The sequence below is a fragment of the Canis lupus genome, chromosome 34 (assembly GCF_003254725.2).
Source record: "Canis lupus dingo isolate Sandy chromosome 34, ASM325472v2, whole genome shotgun sequence".
NCBI classification, from domain to species: domain Eukaryota; kingdom Metazoa; phylum Chordata; class Mammalia; order Carnivora; family Canidae; genus Canis; species Canis lupus.
The window spans coordinates 39,216,752-39,237,545 of NC_064276.1; the positions used below are offsets into that span (position 1 = coordinate 39,216,752).

The 20,794-nt window shown below is 36.0% G+C and overlaps 1 protein-coding gene across 6 annotated transcripts in view; it reads left to right on the top strand.

Annotated features, from left to right (window-relative positions):
• Window positions 1–20,794, top strand: part of NAALADL2 (N-acetylated alpha-linked acidic dipeptidase like 2) — a 1,264,638-nt gene that overhangs the window by 762,631 nt on the left and 481,213 nt on the right. For all 6 annotated transcript variants that reach the window (XM_049105642.1, XM_049105641.1, XM_025425633.3 and 3 more), the window contains one exon: window positions 8,040–8,159. In XM_049105642.1, the coding sequence (XP_048961599.1) occupies window positions 8,040–8,159 (120 nt within the window). The remainder of the gene's footprint in view (window positions 1–8,039; window positions 8,160–20,794) is intronic.

Sequence of the window (20,794 nt, forward strand, 5' to 3'; positions counted from 1 at the left end):
CACCTGGGTGTCGCTAATCTGACAAGAGGCAGCCCACACTTAGCAGACACATCCTGGGCGCCTCTCCTGTGCCAGTCACAGGGAACCAAGTGACACCCAGGGGCACTCTAGGCACTGTCCACCTGCAGCTGGCAGGCTCCTCGGAGAAACGGTTAGGTGAGCAGCTGCTAACTGCCTGGCCCCACGCTGCCATGAGCACTCGCGCAACGCGTGGATCTTCTACACTCAGGTTTCCTCATTGCGAGATGGGCTGAGGTACCTCCCAAGCTTGAGTGTTCCGAAGGTAGACTGGATGCAGCCGATGCGATCTCCACGGTACTGTGTCCAGCACAGAGGGCATGAATGGTCCAGTACTGGTTTCCTTTCCCCCGTCTGTCATGCCATAAACCCATGTCCACTTCCGTCCTTCTTCTCTCCCTCTCCCTCTCCCTCTCTCTCTCTCTCTCTCTCTCTCTCTCAGAGCCCTTATGTTCACTTTCCAACTTCCTCATCACTGGCTTTTCTGTGAACTGCTCTTGCCCTCATCTCCCTCTCACTGTGACCCACCTCTTCCTCTCTCCTCCTCCTTGACTCTTTCTCAACGTGGCCAAGGCCTGGGTACCAGGTTCATCCCAGACCTCTAATGCATACCCGTTTCTGTGTTCAACCTTCTAGGAAAGCCCTGAGTAATGTAGTGCTTGACCACTTAAAAGGCCAGGTACAGAAAGCCAACAAAACAAAACACAATAAAATAAAATAATAATAATTAAAAAAAAAAAAAAAAAAGCCAGGTGCAAGTGCCCCAGTGGCGTGCTGGGATGGTTCAGGTCAGCTTCTGAGTTCCTGCTAGTAGAAGTCAGTTCTGTGAATACTTCCAAATTCTGATCTGATATTTATTAATTATTTATTTATTTATTTATTTATTTATTTTATTTTATTTTATTTTATTTTATTATTTTATTTTATTTTATTTATTTTATTTTTAAGATTTTATTTATTCATGATAGATACACAGAGAGAGGCAGGGACACAGGTAGAGGGAGAAGCAGGCTCCCTATGGGGAGCCCAATGCAGGACTCGATCCTGGGACCCTGGGGTCATCCCTGGAGCCAAAGGCAGATGCTCAACCACTGAGTTCAACCACTCAGGCACCCCTGATGTGATATTTAAACCACAAAAAATTATAAATGCCTATATATATATATATATATAAATCAGGGATCCCTCCCATCCTCGCCCCCCACCGAGATCCATTTTGTTAACATACAACTTCCCTGCACCCAGTACTCAGCAAGAAACTGGTGTTCCAGTTAGAGCGTGGCCACAATATTTGGGTCGGCCACACAGGGCCAAGACCAGTGCCACAGAGACCACACAAAAGTCAATAATAGTCAATAGTAAGAGGCAGAGAACTTGCTTCTGGCTTCCACCTGAGAGAAGTTCCTTAGAGAAGCTTTACCTTTCACGCAGAACTAATGGGTGATCAAGAGGTAAATTCTTTACCAAGAATTCCCTCAAATTATCCTTCAGATGTCAGCCCTGCTGGGATACTTGGAGCATTTTGCACAATATCAACTGACCTTCCATCCCCTTTCTCAAGCAACTGAGACTGGTCCACCAGCTTCCTGCCTGGACTCTCAGCACCATGAGAGTCCCCATTGTTCTGTACCCTCAACCCCAGGAGACGTGATTGAGTCACTCCAGGAAACTTATCTCCAAAGCAATTAGCCATTCTGCTGTTGTCATTTTTTTTTTTTTTACTTTATTTAAAGAACCTTATTCCTAGTTTACTGGAGGGACACATAGTAAATAAACATGTAGAAAGTAATAAAGTTGCAGAAACTCTCATAATCAGTTACTGCTGATATTTTGCATTTGTTTATATTATCCATTCTCAGGATGAGAAAGAATAATCTAGTCCAGTTTCTCTGTACTACTTTTGTTTCTAAGATTTGTCAACCAAATTGGGCTAAATCTTTTTTTTTTTTTTTCCAATTTATAAACATTTTAAGTCTCCTTTTTGGTAAAAGCTGAGCAACAAACCATCACCTGTCTCAGCTGTACATACACCAGTTAACTCCTGCTCCTGTTGGGTATCACCAAATATTGTTCTCTCCTTCATTGATACATGTCCTGAAATTCCGCCCATATCTAATATCTGCCCCTATAAGAAAATGAATAATTTCGGGGCACCTGAGGGGCTCAGTGGTTGAACATCTGCCTTTGGGTCAGGGTGTGACCCTGGGGGCATGGGATCAAGTCCCACGTTGGGCTCCCTGCATGGAGCCTGCTTCTCCCTCTGCCTGGGTCTCTGCCTCTCTCTCTGTGTCTCTCATGAATAAATAAATAAAATCTTTAGAAAATGAATAATTACCTATTTCAACATTCTGTAGCCACTCAATATATTCAATATCTTTATTTTGCTTTTGGTAGAGCTCTTCATTCATTTGTACTTAACTTCTGCCTCGTGTTTTCCCCAGGTTAGTGCATGGGTCCTCATCAATTGGATGTGATGCTGCCCTGACATCCTTATTAAAATAATTCCTTGTCACCCTCTATTGTATTAACCCTTCCTTATTGTTCTTAGGGCATACCAGAACTAAAAGTCCTGTGACTTGTTGATGTCTTTCTTTTCCTTTTTATTGGCTATTTCTAGCAAGAGAAAATAACCAGAACACAAAGTCTCCTTTTGTAACTCATTTTCTCCACACCTTCAGAAACTAGAATATAATCTGACACATACTATTGGAAAATGAAATAATTCCCTCTTTAATACACTCTTCCTTGGACTTGCATAATTATGTTTTCTCCTGGTTTTTCTCCTAATTCTCTACATATTTTTCATATTCTCTTTTTTTAAAAGACATAATTTTGGCTTTCAAAATGACTTCGATAAAAATAGCTAAAAGGAAAGATACTCTGGTTGATGGTTATTTTTAAATTGTTGGCCAAATAATTCAAATACCTAAATGTTTTGTAAGAGACTATTCAGATTGGGAAAACTTACCAACAATCTATTTTTTTTTACTCTAGAATGCAGTCTATAAACTTAAAACATGGAGATGTAAACCCAACAGAACTGTGCTTCACTTATATTACAATCATTTTATTACAATCATTTTAACGTAATTATTTTCTTTTCCTTCAGATGGGTGTGCATTATGTTAGACTATAAAACATTTTGCGATTTTTAAAAATAATTACTAAATGTCACGATAACTACTACTCTGGCTTACCTTTATTATTTCTGCTATAGAAATTGGTCATCATGTCAGCAAGCCTTGACTTTAGTATATTGTTGTAGGAAGTATTTTTTCTCCAGTGTATATATTATAGTAAAAAAAAAAAGGTAAAATTGACAAGCCAGCTCTTTATCTGATCTTTTATACCAAACACAGCAAAATGGATTGTGTGTCTCATACTTAATGCTCGATTCAGTTGGGATGTACTAGTTTAACACACTAGCTCATATCCCTTCTGATTGGTTAGGATCCATTTTAACTGATTACTACTTGTGTTCTAGTTATTAAAGATTTTAAATAACTAAATATTATTTAAATAACTAAAAGTTATTTAGCATCAAAATATTAAATATTAAAATATCATATAGTTCCCTACTTATAGGTCTTGATTAGCTAGACACTTAATTGGTCTTGATTAGCTAGATTGGCATATTGAGAAGTCTGAAAAGGTGATGATTGATCAGTGATGCCTGCACAAGAGCGGGAGGGAGCAGCATTGGTTTTCACGCTTCAGTACAGTGTGGTTTCCATGATACTATCCGTGATGGGAGGCCATTGAGTAAACCTGATGAAAGTAAGTACTAATACAATTCCAGCAATCTCTGAATTGTGAAGTCCTCACAAATATTAGCATATTAATGCCTTTTAGAAAAGACAGAGGTAACCATGGGTGGACATTTTGATTTTGCAGGTTTTTAATAGACATAAACACTAATTTAAAGTGGATCCAAACCTAGATTGTACACGATAGTAGTGAATTTCTGAAGTAAGACTTGTCTTTAGGTGAATAGTACTTCTGATGACACCGTATTTTGTCAGGATGAGAACTGCTTGGGTTTACCATTTCTGACTCTGAGTAGAAAATTACTGTTTTAGTCAAAGCAGCAATGCTTTTCAAATATTCTGTACATTCAGAATCTATTAGAGAAGAGCTCAGAGGATCCAAAGTGATTGATTTGGTTGAAAATGTCAAGTCTGAAGAATTTCAAAGCATACATCATTTCATAAGCATGAATAATTCTTGCTACCTCGAGATAGAAGAGAAGCAGGGCCCCTGGCTTGTTCATCAGTGAGCACAAGGCACCCACAGGTGGATGACCCCAGAGATGCTTCTTCGACCTGGTCATTTCCATGATGGTTCTATTTGTTTTATTTAGCTGACTACAGGAAATAGCAATTCTCTTCATTCCTTTCTGTTGCTTCTGCTCAGGATTTCTTGCCATCTTTGTGTAGAAGCATAAAACCACAGGTATAACGGAATATGACTTTTTTTTTTTTTCGGAATATGACTTTTTAATGTTTTGAGTTTTCATTACTGCTAGTTATCTAGGTTATGATGCCTTCTAATCACCTATTCTACCACAAAAGATAATTGTATTTTAATATTTAGTGTTTATTTCTAATCCGTGCCACTTTCTCTGTTAGCTGCTTCTACATCGCCCACCACTCTCTGCTGTCATTTCAATCCTTTAAAATCTTAAATGAAGTATAAAATTTTGGGGGGTTTTGTTTTGTTTTGTTTCAGTTATTGCTATTTAAGTTCTTTGTTCTTAGTCAAAAATTAATGTATTTAATTTAAGTAAAAATTAATGTGTAGACGTTTTTCTATCTCTCCCGGGTTAAAAAATAATAATAATAATTAAAACAAAACGGACCTCATTCCATTTTACTTTGCACCTCTCAGTTACCTCCTCCTATGTGTCAGGGAAGTCATCAATGGAAAAATTGGGTGCACAGGAGTGAATAGTTCAACAAATGCATAGGTTCCTACTCATTTGATATTTTCCAAAGGGACTGGTCAGATGTAACTTAATCCTTGGTATTCGGACATAAATTAAACCTAGTACCTCAGCTGGCCGACTCGATGACTGGCCGACTCAATGACTTTCTCGCGTGACAGTTTGCATACAGTGAGAAAAGGTTCATTATAGCAAGAAGAATGTGTGGAAAGAAATGGCTTGACATTTTATCATATCATTGTATATTGATATGTGTCTCAGAAAAATTCAATGCGCTTTCTTGCAGCTGTGATTTTTCTGTGTGCTTAAAGGTAAATAGGAGAGACTTTCAGGAAGGACCTGATTCACAGGCATCTTGTGAAGGCAGTAGATACATTCTTATTATCACCTGCCAAACCATGAGAACATTGATTTCTGTAATCATTGATTTTTAATGCATAAGCCAAAATAAATTGGTATAATGATGCTGTGTTGAAGATTATTTTTGAGAAAAAAAGAAAACCTCATGTGCTAAAATGTGTAATCTCTTGATGTGCTGTTTAAAGGAAGATCATTAGAGAGCTCTTTAATTAAAATTAAAGCTATTGTCTGATAATGTAACTTGGTATTTTTGTGACTCTTTCTGGTATATACACAAACAAAAAGCCAAAGTCCAGCCTACACCCTCTCAAACGAGTATGATTTTCCCCCAGCCCCTCCTAAATATGAAAAATATGTTCATTAATATAACCAATTAACATCCCTGTTTTAAGATGGTATCAGTGAATCACACATAAATAGTAGGTAGTTTAAAAATTTAGGTGAATCGTATTCATTCTTTTGTCTTTTCAACATTATTATTAGTATTATGTGATCATTTATTTAATCGGGCTTTTAGAATCGTGAATCCACAGTTATTTATATCATAATGGTATTAGCAAACTCAAAAATTATATAAATAAGGCCCTGATTTAATCAGATCTTAATAGGAACAAAATTATTATCCAAAAACCATTCTGATAGACACGTTTTTAACAATAAAGTTTTCTTAGGAAATCCATTTGAAAGTATAGCTTAACTTTTCAGAGATATGACGTAAACTATAATTGTTTCAGTTTGAGACCATAAGCCAACAGCGTATGCTGGACGTCTAGATGAGGGCTGAGAAAGGTGCATGATGGGCTTTCACCGAGGAAAACGTCTATATTTATATATGTACATGAAGAGATGAGGCCAGTGAGGTCCTCAAGAGAATCAGAAACAACTCCCCATGGGACTCAAAGTCGAGAAGGTCACGGATACTTGGGCAGTGTGGAAATGCAGTTCATCAGGACAGTGACATTAGGAAGGAGCTTTACTCTATCAGTAAAGTTTTGACGGATACCGGATGAATGAAATGGCTCAGGAAATTTTCCATGCCAGAAATGTTTCCTCCAACAGATTTGCAGGCGTCTTGGTGGTACTCACCTGTGCTTCTAAAACCAGAGGTCCCTCTTCATGTGAGTCTTCCATGGAAGCCTTTTGCATGAAACTGGTGAAAGGAATTCGCTCCCTTTGAGAAAAATGGGCAGTTAGAGGGCTCCATTCCCCATCTTTATTCTTCTGCTATTTGCTACCACAAACTCCTTGATGACTCGACATATGTATGTGGTAGCTGGAAACAGTACATTCTGTGTTACAATGTTATCATTGGAAAGCATAACAATTAGCATTTTTTTAAAGATTTATTTATTTTATTATTATTTTTTTTATAAAGGTCTTATTTATTTATTCATGAGAGACACAAGCAGAGGGAGAAGCAGGCTCTATGCAGGGTACCTGATGCGGGACTCGATCCCAGGACCCCAGGGTCATGCCCTGAGCCAGAGGCAGATGCTCAACCACAGACCCATCCAGGCATCCCAAAAATTTATTTATTTTTGAGGAGGGAGAGGGGCAGAGGAAGAGAATCTTCAAGCAGACTCCCTGCTAAGCACAGAGCCCAGCTGGGGCTCGATCTCATGACCCTGAGATCAGACCTGAACAGAAACCAAGAGTCGGACACTTAACCGACTAAGCCACCCAGACACCTCAACAATTACTATTTTAATGATTGAAATCATGGAAACTAAAAGGGATCATTTTGGATCATAGGAATATGTGTTTGATAGACCCCTCGGTGTGGTACTTTTCAAGGAGAAGGAAAGGAGCAGCTACATCAGAGGATTCTCATTGCAATCTCCAGAAAGGCATAGAATTTTGATATTAATAAAAGGGGACTTTTAAAAATAAGAAATATTTGATGTAGAACATAAAAAAAAATACTGTAGGGAGGGTGGTTGGAAATGTGACAGAAATCATAGTCTGAGCTCATGTTCTAAAATCCTTGAATGCCGTCCTGGCACGTATGGTTGGTTGTAGAGGTTGTGTCAGTCACAACTGAACATATGCGCCACCCGAACAGCTGCGTATGATGGACTTTTTACCTAATCTGCATAACAACTGAGAGCCTTCAAATTGTTTTTTAAGTCTAAGAATGGTATGATTTTTGTTGGACTTGAAGGAAATTAATCTTGTATTTTGTAAAATGGTTCAAATTCCAGAAACTTAATATATAATAGACCGAATTCAATCGCCTGCTAGAAGGATGAATTAGGTTTGAAAGTTGTTTAGAAAGGAGGAGAAGGCAAAGGGAAAATGAATGAAAACCTTTTACAATTTTTTTTTTATTATTTAAATTCAATTTAGTTAACATACAGTGTATTATTAGTCTTGGGTAGAATTTAGTGATTCATCAGTTGCGTACAACACCCAGGGCTCATTCCATCATGTGCCTCCTTAATGCCCATCATCCAATTACCCCGTCCCTCCCCCAGCACCCCTACAGCAGCCCTCAGTTTGTGACTCTGAACCTTTTCTTTTTTTTTTTTCAAGTGACAAGAAGAGTTGTTTTACCCTGGTAGAAATAGAAAAATCATGTCTGTAGGGATTGGGTCAGGGTGAGAGTAGAAATAGTTCTTTTTTGAATATTTCAAATTACTGTGAATGATTCCATCATGCTAAATGGACAGTTTGCTGTACATCTTCCTGCAAGACTTTATTTTTTCTTTTTGTCTTTCAGGCTGGAGTCATTGATGTGAGCTACGGCAATGCAGATGATTTAAAAAGGATTCAAAAAATGAAAAATACAACGAATCAGATTGCACTCCTGAAATTAGGAAAATGGCCAGTACTTTATAAGGTTGGTCCAATGGCTGTTTGTTGGCGGCAGGGTGAATATTTTATTCTGTTTTGTTGGAGTGACATGCCTCTGTGAGTGGAGAGGAAGTGAGAGAGACCTAGAAAGAGGAAGAAAGAGAGGTACAGGGTCAGAGAATGTCACAGGAAGATGACTTTTTTCCTCAATACAGCATTTCGAATTAAAAACTTTAAGAAAAAAATTAATATCCTTATTACTTAAGACAAAAGATCATTTAGGCCGGTTATTGGGGAATGTGGGACCTTCATAAAATTGGCATATTCTTTATAATGATACCTATGTGGAATGCTAGAAATAAGAACCAGAGTGTCCTCTTCTTATGACAGATGTGAAACTTCTATTATCAAAACTGACTAATTACTGTGTGCTTTGTGTTAGACGAGTATCTAGCAGATTTACGGTCCTTAGTGATTGATTTTGTCAACTGTATAACTTCACAGTTACTGACTGTGCTCAAGAATTTAATTAAAATATAATATGCTAAGGAGAAACAGAATTTTGATTTATTTTATTTAAATAGAAGTTTATTAACACTCATCCACTAGATGCATTTACATAATTAAAGCAACTCAATCTAAGTATCTCATAATGAACCACCAGGATAGACAGCCACTACTGCTCGTTCTTACTTCATTTTCTTTTTCTATTATAAAAGAATGGTCAGAGGCGCATGGATGGCACAGTCAGTTAAGCATCTGGCTCTTGGTTTTGGCGCAGGTCCTGGTCTCAGGGTTGTGAGCCGGAGCCCCGTGTGGAGCTCCCCACTTAGCATGGAATCTGCTTAAGATTCCCTCTCCCTGGGATCCCTGGGGGGCTCAGTGGTTTGGTGCTTGCCTTCAGCCCAGGGCGTGACCCCGGGGTTCTGGGATCGAGTCCTGCACCGGGCTCCCTACAGGGAGCCTGCTTCTCTCTCTGCCTGTGTCTCTGCTTCTCTCTCTGTATCTCTCATGAATAAATAAATAAAATATTTTAAAAAAACTCCCTACCCATCCCCCTGGCCCTGGGACCCCTCCCCATTCTCCCTTGCAAGCACGTGATCTCTCCCTATTTAAAATCAATATATACAGCTTAAAAAGAAACAAGAAAAAAGAATGGTCAGTGTAGTTGTGTCACTGGAACTCTCTGGTTCTGAAGATATATTGGATTTGTCCTTATCCAACACTTAAAGATCTTTGCTTACCAGGTCCAAAAATTTTCCAGAAATCTGCTTGCACAGTCTGTAAGGAAACAAGAAAATGTCCTGTATCTGCTATCCGTTACCTTCCATGGATGCCCTTATACTTAAATCAGTGTCTGATGATTAGATAATTGGCCAGAATTTTAAGGTACTCTTGAAAATACATTAAGTTTGACATATATGATATATGTATATTGTTGTGATATTAATTTTTAGTAGTATGATTTCTCATTTAATCACATTTTGGTCCAGTGATTCCAGTTAAATCAGTATATCTTATAGAGGGAGAAACAGAAATGATAAACAATGATAATGAATTGTGGAAAATTTTAGAAATGATATATAAGTCCAGTTTGGTATTGAAAATGGTGCTGTTTGGTGAAATACTCTACAATTATAATGTAAAGAACAATATCGAATGGCATGTGAAAATCCTCATAAGTCAAATAAGTTATAAGGTAGATATTTACAATAATCATAGTATTAATAATTATATTAATGCCACTTCTAAAGAGAGCATGTTAGTACTATGGGATAAATACTTTTCTGAGTGTTTTCTTTAAATGCATCATCACATTAATCTTCACAATAATCACATTGCGGAGTAGGGATTATTATTATCTGCAATTTACAGGAAAGGTAACTAAGGCAGGAAAAACAATAAGCAACCGTGTCAAAGACGGCCACAGAGTTCAATGAAAGAACCAGGATTCACACCCAGGCGGTCCCATCTCACATCCTAACTCCTGAACGTGGATGTGTGTCATTAGCGTAGACCGGTAGATAGATGTAGCTGGCCAACTAGCTCACTAATCGAGATGATAGATGGAATTTTTAACTGAGGCTCTAGTATGTACAAGCCCATGCATTTCAAAATGAACTATTCAACCCCAGCATTTCAAAGGAAATAAGTAAAAGCATGTTAGAAAGTTGTCAGACCTCTTGCATCTGGCTTGTAAAAGGTTGGAAGGATGGGGCAGGGAGAGCTGGATATACAGACACACACACATACGCCGGAGACCTGGAAATAGTGTCTACGATCGGCTTCTAAAGGGAGGCCAGGTAGCTGCCTGGACCAGCTCCCCTGGTCCTTCAGGTCCATAAAAGGCACTGATGTTCCTAGGGCCTCTTGAAAAGGTAGCATACGGTCGTAGAGAGGTGACCCAAATCCATACTGATCTGAACACTATCCAAAAAACAAAATTGATATAAACTGGTGTATGTTCTAGTGAAACAAAAGAGTATAAGTAATCACATGTTTTTGTTGGTCTGAGCTAGACTAGTAGGAATGGATTATTTTCTCTTGGCCAAGAAATGGTTTGTTTGTCTGTCCCCCGCCCCTGCCACACACACCCTCTTGTTCCGATGCACCTTCTTCTGACCCAAAAAGGATCCCAGCTTCTCCAGTATTATTTCCTCCAGCCTCTAGGGGCCAATTATATAAATTAGGTCAATGGAATTATGGATGATTTCTACTTCTTTATATTTTTCCATTGTTAGTAATATGGGCTAGATATTCTTTCTAAGCATTTTTTATGTACTATCACACTAATCTTGATAATAACCATATTATTGAAGTAGGGACCGTTATTATCTCCAATTTATAGATAAGTATCATTAGTGCATGAGGAAAGAAAGGAAACAGTAACAACAGACCTGAACTGGTGACGGACGGGAAGATGAAATTTTAAATCACCGGTAGAGTTTTGATCATGATGTGAGACAACGTATTCTAATTATTTAAGACAACTGACTCAAATTGATTATAGGACTTTTAAAATTACCAGTAATCAGAAGAAGTCTTCTTCTAGGTGTTTGGTGATTTTTTAAAAATATTTTATTTATTTATTTGAGAGATAGAGGGAGGGAGCGTGAGCAGGGGGAGGGGAGGGACAGAGGATGAGGGAGAAGGAGAGGCAAACTCCCCACTGAGCAGGAAGCCTGATTCGGAACTTGATCCCAGGACCCTGGGATCATGATCTGAGCCCAAGGCAGATGCTTAAGCGACTGGGCCACCCAGGAGCCCCTGTAGACGTGTTTTGAACGGGCAATGGGAGATAGAATAGCATTGCTGCTGGTGCATAAATTCTGCGTGTTCAGTCTTCCAGAGGTATGCACGACTGCGATGCCATGTGTGGTAGTGGTAGGGGCCTGTTACATAAATCGGACTGGTGAAATTATGGGCGATTAAAAATTTCAAGTTAGAGAAGACATTCAAAAATATTTGTAACAGAATTTATAGGTCAAATACTCAAAATCCTAACCAGTAGATTAGGAGTTAAAACAAGTTTCTTTATAGTTGACTGCTCCAGAGAATGTTTACATTATGAAAGCTTCTGGCCATATCTACAAAGCAGCGAAGTAGTGGTTTACCTAGAATAGGACACAATTATTAAGAACCTGGTGTAATTCCCCTCATCATCTTATTTATAGGCCCATGAGTAGATTTAACAGAGATCTACGTGGAATCCCCCCCACCTAGGCAGAGCCTTGCCACACACTTGTCTTTTAGGCAGAGGAGTCTTTAAGTCTTTAAATTCCACTCTGGCCATCTCTGTGTTCTGTGGATTATCCCAGATATTTGGAGGAATCATTGGTGATACATCAATACATATTCTCATAGTGAAGAAAACGGAAGCACGGACTAAATACGGTTATGCCGCGTGGTAACAGCTGAGCTCCTTTAACGGGTCCAACAAGCATCATTCTGGGGCTGAAACGAGAAAGTGAGGTGATAGAGTTTGTCGTGCAGCTGGGTTGAAAAAAGTAGAGAACCAACTGACTTCTTTGTGTATCACAGTTGCTAATCGTGCTAATACGCATTTTTTTTAATGTACCATCACATTAATCTTCATAATAATCTTATTATTGAAGTAGGGACCATTATTATCTTCAATTTATAGACAAGTATCATTAGTGCATGAACAAAGAAAGGAAACAGAGTTCACTTCTTCAACAACAGACCTGAACTGGTGACGGACGGGAAGATGACATTTTAAATCACCGGTAGAGTTTTAATCATGATATGAGACAATATATTCAAATTATTTAAGATTATATAAAATCCAGATTGGGCACAAGTGGATGAATGAGTAAAGAGAAAAATTAACCTTTTCTTACCCATGCCGTAGTTACTAAATCATAGTTCAAAAATAAATTTTGGTGGGATTCTCTGCATCCGAGATGGAGCAAAAAGGGAACCTAATTGTGATGTTATCTCCCAAAATGAGTAGAAAAATGTGTGAACAAGAAGGAAGAGATCTCATTAGTTTTATTGTAAATACTATCTATGTATTAATTTAGGGTTTGATGAGAAAATCCCTACGCTATGCAGTAGAAACTATGACAGGCAAGTGGCGCTTAGCCATATGCCTCCACATCCGTATGTTGTTGGGGAAGAGCCACCCCAGTTCACAAGATCTAACTTGCACTAGTTCCCTTAAGCTTAAATACTAGAGGAGAGAGTTTAGGTTTATTTTAGTTTTGTATTTTAGCAGTTTATTTTATGGGAGAGTGCTTTAATTCTTTAAGCTTTAAGGCAGAAGGCTCTTTTTTATGTCCTAATGGATTCACTTAGATTTGTCTGTGACAATCTGAAACTTAGTAAAGCTCATCCTAAGACCCTCACATATTCCCAAATTGCTGGATAGCACTCTGGTACGGAATTTATTTTATAAGTGCAATAAAAGCATTTGGCTTTCTTTTTGGAGCTATTTTCACAAAAGCAATAATAATAAAAAAATTACTGTATACTTCATGACAAGTAGAAATCATATAAATCCTACTGGAACATGGAGGCTGGGCCATTGTCTAGATCTCTACCACACATCAGCCTCCTGTCTTATAGGACTTAAATTTATTGGCAGTGAAATTACAAATGAATACATATATTTATGCCTTTTTTACATGGTGAAATTACACATAAAAATCCACAAATGCTACTGCTGTTTTTTTTTATTTTTTAATAAAAGGAATGACAGCACATTCTTTGTACTCACTGTTATATAGGAAAAAATATCTGTAAGTATTAATTGTTTTTTTTAAGTATTAACTCATTTTTAAATTTTCCTTATTTACAGTTTGACCCTTATAATTAGAATTTTAATGATCTGGAATTCAAATGATTTTGTAATTTCCTACAAATAAACCATTTTCCTATCTATTCATCTGATAATATTTATATTTTAATGTTAATTGTGCTTTGCTTGGCCCCCATGTAACTTAACCAACCACCACTTAAGTTCACAAAGCATTCTTACACTGGGAAGCCTCCTCAAAGAGCCAGAGGGGAAGTGAGAGGTAGGAAACAACTCTTAGGTGTTTATACTTTTCAAATAGAATGTTTCCCACAGATTAGGAAGGGATAGTATTATTTAAAGACAAATAAACTTAATACAATTTACGTAATTTAAAAATGTTTAACTTAAAATGTTGAGTTGGGGATTTAGTGAGGAAAAATCTATAGATATTGGTGATTCCCCAGTCAATATTCAACAAACGGACAATTGGAAGATCAATAAGAAATCTTCTAGTTTAGGTAAAATAAATGCTGAGAAACACTATATTTGTAAACTAACTTCACACCAAGCATTTGCATGCTTTTCAGATTTGCTGATCTATAGTTTAATTCAATCCAGTCTCCTTTTCCTTTTGTCTGATGACATTAATTGAATATTTACAAAATAATTATTTTTTTCTTCTAGTTAATAACTGACAGCATTTATCCTACTTTAAGCGATAGAAGTTTAAGATGGTAAAATTAAAATTTAATTTCTTATGACAATTAAAATATGCATTTAGCTAAGAGCATCAAAAATATATGTTGCTAGTGTAGTAATATAACAATGAGCATAAGAGACTCAATGTTTTTTAGAGATAGAATATTCATGGTATTTGTGTAAGTGTGTGTGTGTGTGTGTGTGGTGTATGAGTGTGCACACTGGTGATCTTATGTGTGATGTGGCAGTGAGGCTAGAAAGATAGGAAAAAAAGAGAAAACTCCATTTTTTATTGAAAGTTTTAGTGCATTATAGTAATTTTTCCTGGTATTGGTGATACCAGTGGATCTATTTTTGTGGCATTCTATGAATATTTCAGATGGAAAAAAATATTTAAGCACCATTGTATGGTGCTTTTAGGTATGGTTTTCTGTATGGAAGCAAACTTGTTTCTTTTTCTTAAGACACTATTTGAAAGTCTTTTAGAAAAAAACAAAAACAAAAAGAAACACTGTCTTGATACTTAGAAAGTGTACACTTATTCACTGACTGATTAAATGAGGTACTTCATACCCAGTTCTCAGAAGTAATTACAAAAGAGCAAAATATGCTCTATATTTTATAATTATAAGACTCCAGGGCTGCTCCATTGATCACAGAAAACATGGTCAGGACTAGAACACAAAATCAGGAAACAATCGTTTAATGTATTTAAAAGCTAAATCTGCTGTTGTTTTTTAAATCAGAATATTTTCCATTTTCCACTGACTGACTTTACTTATTTTTCTAAATGACTTAGACCAAATATTACCATATTTACAAAAGTTAAATGGTTTTTGTTAAAATACAACTTCAATCATAAGTTATAATGAAAATACTTTGGACTGTGTCATTATTGTACCATTTAGCTATCAGACTTTTAAAAAGTGAGTTTAGAACAAAAATAACTGATTGAACGCTTCAGATCCTATTCCTAATACTAAAGTAATGTTTGTGGGTCAAAACGAAATAAAGGTATGTCTAAAAGTTTTCAAAGTCTGTAGTGAATGAATACCAAAGTTTGGAAGTTATGTTTGTATTTTACCTATGTGATAATATAATTTAATTATATTTAATATTTTTTATTTGTAAAAATATTTTTATTGATAGACACAGAGAGAGAGAGAGAGAGAGAGAGAGAGAGAGAGAGGGGCAGAGACACAGGCAGAGGGAGAAGCAGGCTCCATGCAGGGAGCCCGACATGGGACTTGATCCCGGGTCTCCAGAATCACGCCCTGGGCTGAAGGTGATGCTAAACCAATGAGCTACCCAGGCTGCCCACATTTAATATTTTAATATAAAATCAAAACAAGTAACATCATGTATTAGAAGGGCTGATTTTTGCATATATGTTACATATGTTCAACAGAAATAATCCCTTATTTTCACACAAGTTTGGCACCACAAGAAAGGTGCAAAGCATGTTGTTGCTCCTGTTATCCCTATCAAAATAATACCGTTGACTCATTTCACAGAGTTGGAACAAATAATCCTAAAATTTGTATGGAACCAGAAAAGACCCCAAATAGCCAAATTTATGTTGAAAAAGGAAACCAAAGCTGGGGGCATCACAATTCCAGACTTCAAGTTCTATTACAAAGCTGTAAATATCAAGATAGTATGGTACTGGCACAAAAACAGACACAGAGATCAAGGAAACAGAATAGAGAACCAGAAATGGACCCCCAACTCTATAGTCAACTAATTTTTGACAAAGTAGAAAAAAAATATCCAATGGAAAAAGGATAATTTCTTCAACAAATGGTGTTGGGAAAACTGGACAACCACATGCAGAAGAATGAAACTGGACCATTTCCTCACACCACCACACACAGAAATACACTCAAAGTGGATGAAAGACCTAATTGTGAGACACGCATCCATCAAAATCCTAGAGGAGAACACATGCAGCAACCTTTGTGACCTCAGTTGCAGCAACTTCTTTATAGGCACATTTCCAAAGGCAAGAGAAACAAAGGCAAAAATGAACTATTGGGACTTTATCAAGATAAGAAACTTGTACAGCAAAGGAAACAGTTGACAAAACCAAAAGAGAACTGAGAGAATAGAAGAAGATATTTGCAAATGACCTGAGATGAAGGGCTAGTATCCAAAATCTATAAAGAACTTTCAAACTCAACACCCAAAACCCAAATAATTCAATCAAGAAATGGGCAGAAGATATGAACAGACATTTCTACAAAGGAGACAAACACATGGCCAACAGACACATGAAAAAATACTCAACATCTCTTGGCATCAGGGAAATACAAATCAAATTACCATGAGATATCACCTCACACTGGTCAGAATAGCAAAAATTAACAAATCAGGAAATGACAGATATTGGCAAGGATGTGGAAAAAGGGGAACCTTCATACATCATTCATTGATGGGACTGCAAGCTGGTGCAGCCACTCTAGAAAACAGCATGGAGGTTCCTCAAAAAGTTGAAAATAGAGCTACCCATGACCCAGCAATTGCACTACTAGGTATTCACCTCAAAGATACAAATGTAGTGATCTAAAGGGGCACCTGCACCCCAATGTTTATAGGAGCAATGTCCACAATAGCCAAACTATGGAAAGAACCCAGATATCCATTGACAGGTGAATGGGTAAAGAAAGTGTGATATATGTATACATTTATATATTTTTGTAAATATTATATATATATGTGTATATATATATATATATATATATATATATTTATACACACAATGGACTACCACTCAGTCATCAAAAAAAATCTTCCATTTACAACCATGTGGATGTAACTAGAGGATATTATGCTGAGCGAAATAAGTCAATGACAGAAAGACAACTATCAACTGATCTCACTCATATGTGGAATTTAAGAAACAAAACAGAGGATCATAGGGGAAGAGAGGGAAAAATAAAGACAAAATCATGGAGGAAGACAAACCATAAGAGACTCTTAATCATAGGAAACAAACTGAGGGTCACGAAGGGGAGGTGGGTGGAAGGACAGGGAAACTGGGTGATGGACATGAAGGAGGGCACATGATGTAATGAGCACTGAGTGTTACCTAAGACTGAAGAGTCACTGAGCTCTGCCTCTGAAACTAATAATACACTGTATGTTAATTAGTTGAATTTAAATAAAATTAGAAAAACAAACCAAAAAATAAAATAAAATAACATTTTATGTTTTTAAATAGGTAGAAAATAAATTAAGCAAGCAATCAAGAAAGGGAGAGTAAGAAGTCAGAGACGGACAAGGAGCGAGGGAGGAATGAAGGAGGGAAAAAAAAAAGCAACTGATTTCTTTTAGTTCATTTCCTAACGTTACATGTTTCAGAAATATTTTTATATATTAAATATTACCCTAATATCTGGAAGAGTAAGCTTCAGACCTATTTTAACTTCTGGCAATTATTTGGACTCACCAATGTAGATGTCTGTTATGGCAAGAACATGGCTTTGTGGTCATTCTGAGCTACTTTTAAATATCCCAGTGTTTCCTTCTCCCCCTGTGTATAGTTGACAATTTTTATTTTTCCCACCTTACAGAGGTGTTCTATTCCTTCCCATCTGCTGTATTTGCTCTGTGTCCAACAGGTAACTTGTTTTAAATCGTGAACCACAATATGGCAGGAGGCGAGGGTGGTAGATACAGGTTCAAGGCCTCGCTCTTCTTGAGGGTTAAGTGACCTTAGACATTTATATGATTTCTTGCTCTGAAGTCTTAGAGGTTTTGTTTGTTTTCTCCTTTTTTTCTTTTTAAAAACTTACATTCTCTACAGTGGTGATAAAAATCTCAACTTTTAAGGTTGTGTGAGCATTAAAATGCAAGCACGACTTGTGATAAAATATTATATTTTTAAGCCCTTAAAAACAAAGAATCTAATGAGAAGGGACATGAATTTAGTCATGAGGAAATGGCAGCTCTCTCAAACTCTCAGAATTGAACTGAAGACAATAATATACTTATGAGATACACTCGATTATAGAAATATATTCATTTAAGATTGCACTTTTTCATGATTTAACAGTAAGAATTATGTTGATGCTATGTAGTAGCATAATTTTAATCTCAAAGGAAAAAAACTTGCCTTTTTAATTTTTTGTAAAGTAAGGCAGATCTAAATAAATGTAGAAATTAATGTCAAAAATAAACATAAATTAAGATGAATATAAATAGTGACCTAACAGGATAGTACCTACTGTCAATTTTTACATTCTTCAGTCTTTATTTTTATGCACAAATTTCTTTTTAAAGTGATGGAGTTCTGTAATATTGTGAAAATAATATTTAGGTAATTAAAACTATATTATATTCACAGAATGGTAATTATGTAAACATTTACAAATTTAAAATTTATTGTGAAAGTGGAGGTACCATGTATGGCTCTAAAAACACAATGAAATTTCCTGAATCATACGGTTACCGTAAAAATTAAGTGAAATAATACATGTATGTGCTAGAATATGCTAAGCACTTGCTGAAAGTAAGCCAATATTTTATTCAATCACACCAAAATGTTTTAGCAATTACTGCATTTTCTATTTGCATTTCATTTCCTTAATGGTCACTGTCCTGGCTAATCAAAATCTAAGCCGTTATTCATTCAATAGTATAATCCCTGCCTTGTTTGTTCCACACGAGGCTCAGTACTTCCGTAGAGGGTTCACATTATTTCAGGAATTATTATGATGTTGAAGATTTTCATAGATGTTTGAATTTAGAATATCCTAAAAATGACTTTAACTTTGAGATTTTTGCATAACTCCTTTCATTACTGTGTTGAAATTTCTCACAGGGTGTCAACAAAATTGAAAAATTCAAAGATAAATAAACCCTTGGCTCTGTACTTAACAAAGTTTTAAAAAATCCATCCAATGTCTGATATTAATTGCTATCCATTTAGCACTGAGCTCTTGCTCTCTGTCTTTTAATAAAGGTAAATTAATTATTATCTTGTGGAGGAACACATTGATAAGGAATACTAGGCAGCAACTTGGATTTTACTCATTTGCTGTTGCTATAAAATATGTGGAGACAGTTAAATTACTTCTGGAAAGAAATATCATTAAAAAATGAATATTTGGCAAAAAAAAAAAAAAGTCCAAAACACTCTCTCTAAAATTCATGTGATTAAAATTATAGCCATACAATGTATTATAGCTGGTTTTGAATTCAATTAGACTTCCTGTTTTTATAACAAATTAACCTTTGTTAAGCTATAAAACCTTGACCCAGCTATACAAACAAAATATTCTCACTTGAACTTTGAAAATAATATACACTCAATAACATTTTATTTTAATAAGTAATTATTAACAGAAAAGTTAATTTATTACTCTCATAAACATTCATTAAATTGTTTTTTAACTGAAAATATTCACTGTGTTTATGCAAAAGCTATTGGAAAGGTTTTATAGCCCAATATATATTATAGTTAAAAATAAGGCTTTTGTGGTTTTAATAATGTGCAGTTTGAAAAAAAGCTTATTACAGGTAAAATGAAAGTTATTTTTACTTACTAGATTTGCATTTCTAAATTTTATTCAATCTTTATTACTTTCTTGGTATATATTCTCTCGTATTGAATTTTAGATTACACCTAGGAATCTCATTTAGTAGAATACATTTCTTATAAATTTTCTTAAATTAATAACTAGTTTGTTATTTGAGTATTATAGTCATCCAACTACATTTTAAAGGTCTTAGTACACTAACATTCCCAATAATTTTGGAATAATTATGCATTTAAAATCAAGTTTGTATTGGAAAATCAGAAAAATTAGAGTATAATCTGAGAAATATGTGTAGTATAATAGCAGACTTCAATTTGGACTAGTATTCATAATCAAGGAAGAGCTATCAAGCATTCTTCCAAAAGATCATGTTTTTCTCTTAAATTTTAAGTTATTGTTTTCTTTTTGTTTTTATCCAAATCTATTAGGTTATTACTATCCTACCTATCACTAGAGAGCAGGCTGTTGTTGTTGTTGTTCTTCTTCTTCTTTTTTTTTTTTTTTTTTTTTAAGTAGATAAATTATCCACATCAAGCTTCTTTTATAATTCACACACCAAGAATTTTTCAAGAGGGATGCCCCGGGGGCTCAGTGGTTGAGCATCTGCCTTGGGCTCAGGGCATGACCCGGGGTCCTGGGATCGAGTCCCGCATGGGGCTCCTTGAATGGAGCCCGCTTCTCCCTCTGCCTGTGTCTCTGCCCCTCTCTGTGTGTCTCTCATGAATAAATAAATAAAATCTTTAAAAAAAGTTTTTGAGCAATGTTAAGATATATTCCATCATATATAAAATGACATCAAATGAAATTCAACCCTTACAGTTGTAACTTGCCATTCTTACCTGATACTGTTCCAATACCCAAACCAAAGACTGTTCTAATACAATTTTTTTTGCCTTTAAGTAGTGGCATATCTGTAATTGGACAGGATTACAACTTGTGATGGTATTATGGATATTAAAACATCTGATAAAATCTAAAAGTTAATTTCAGTGCTGTTATGAAAACACTGTGAAGAAACTTTTCTTCACCTTATATTATTGTGGGTGCTATTGAACACTATTTTCAGTTTTATAAATTTTAGAACCTTAAAGATTATTTAACTTAAGAGAAGACCTAGTTAAAAAAGGAAATTTGTAATACTTAGTGGATTAAAATGGAATTGGCTTTCCTCCCAAGTTACTA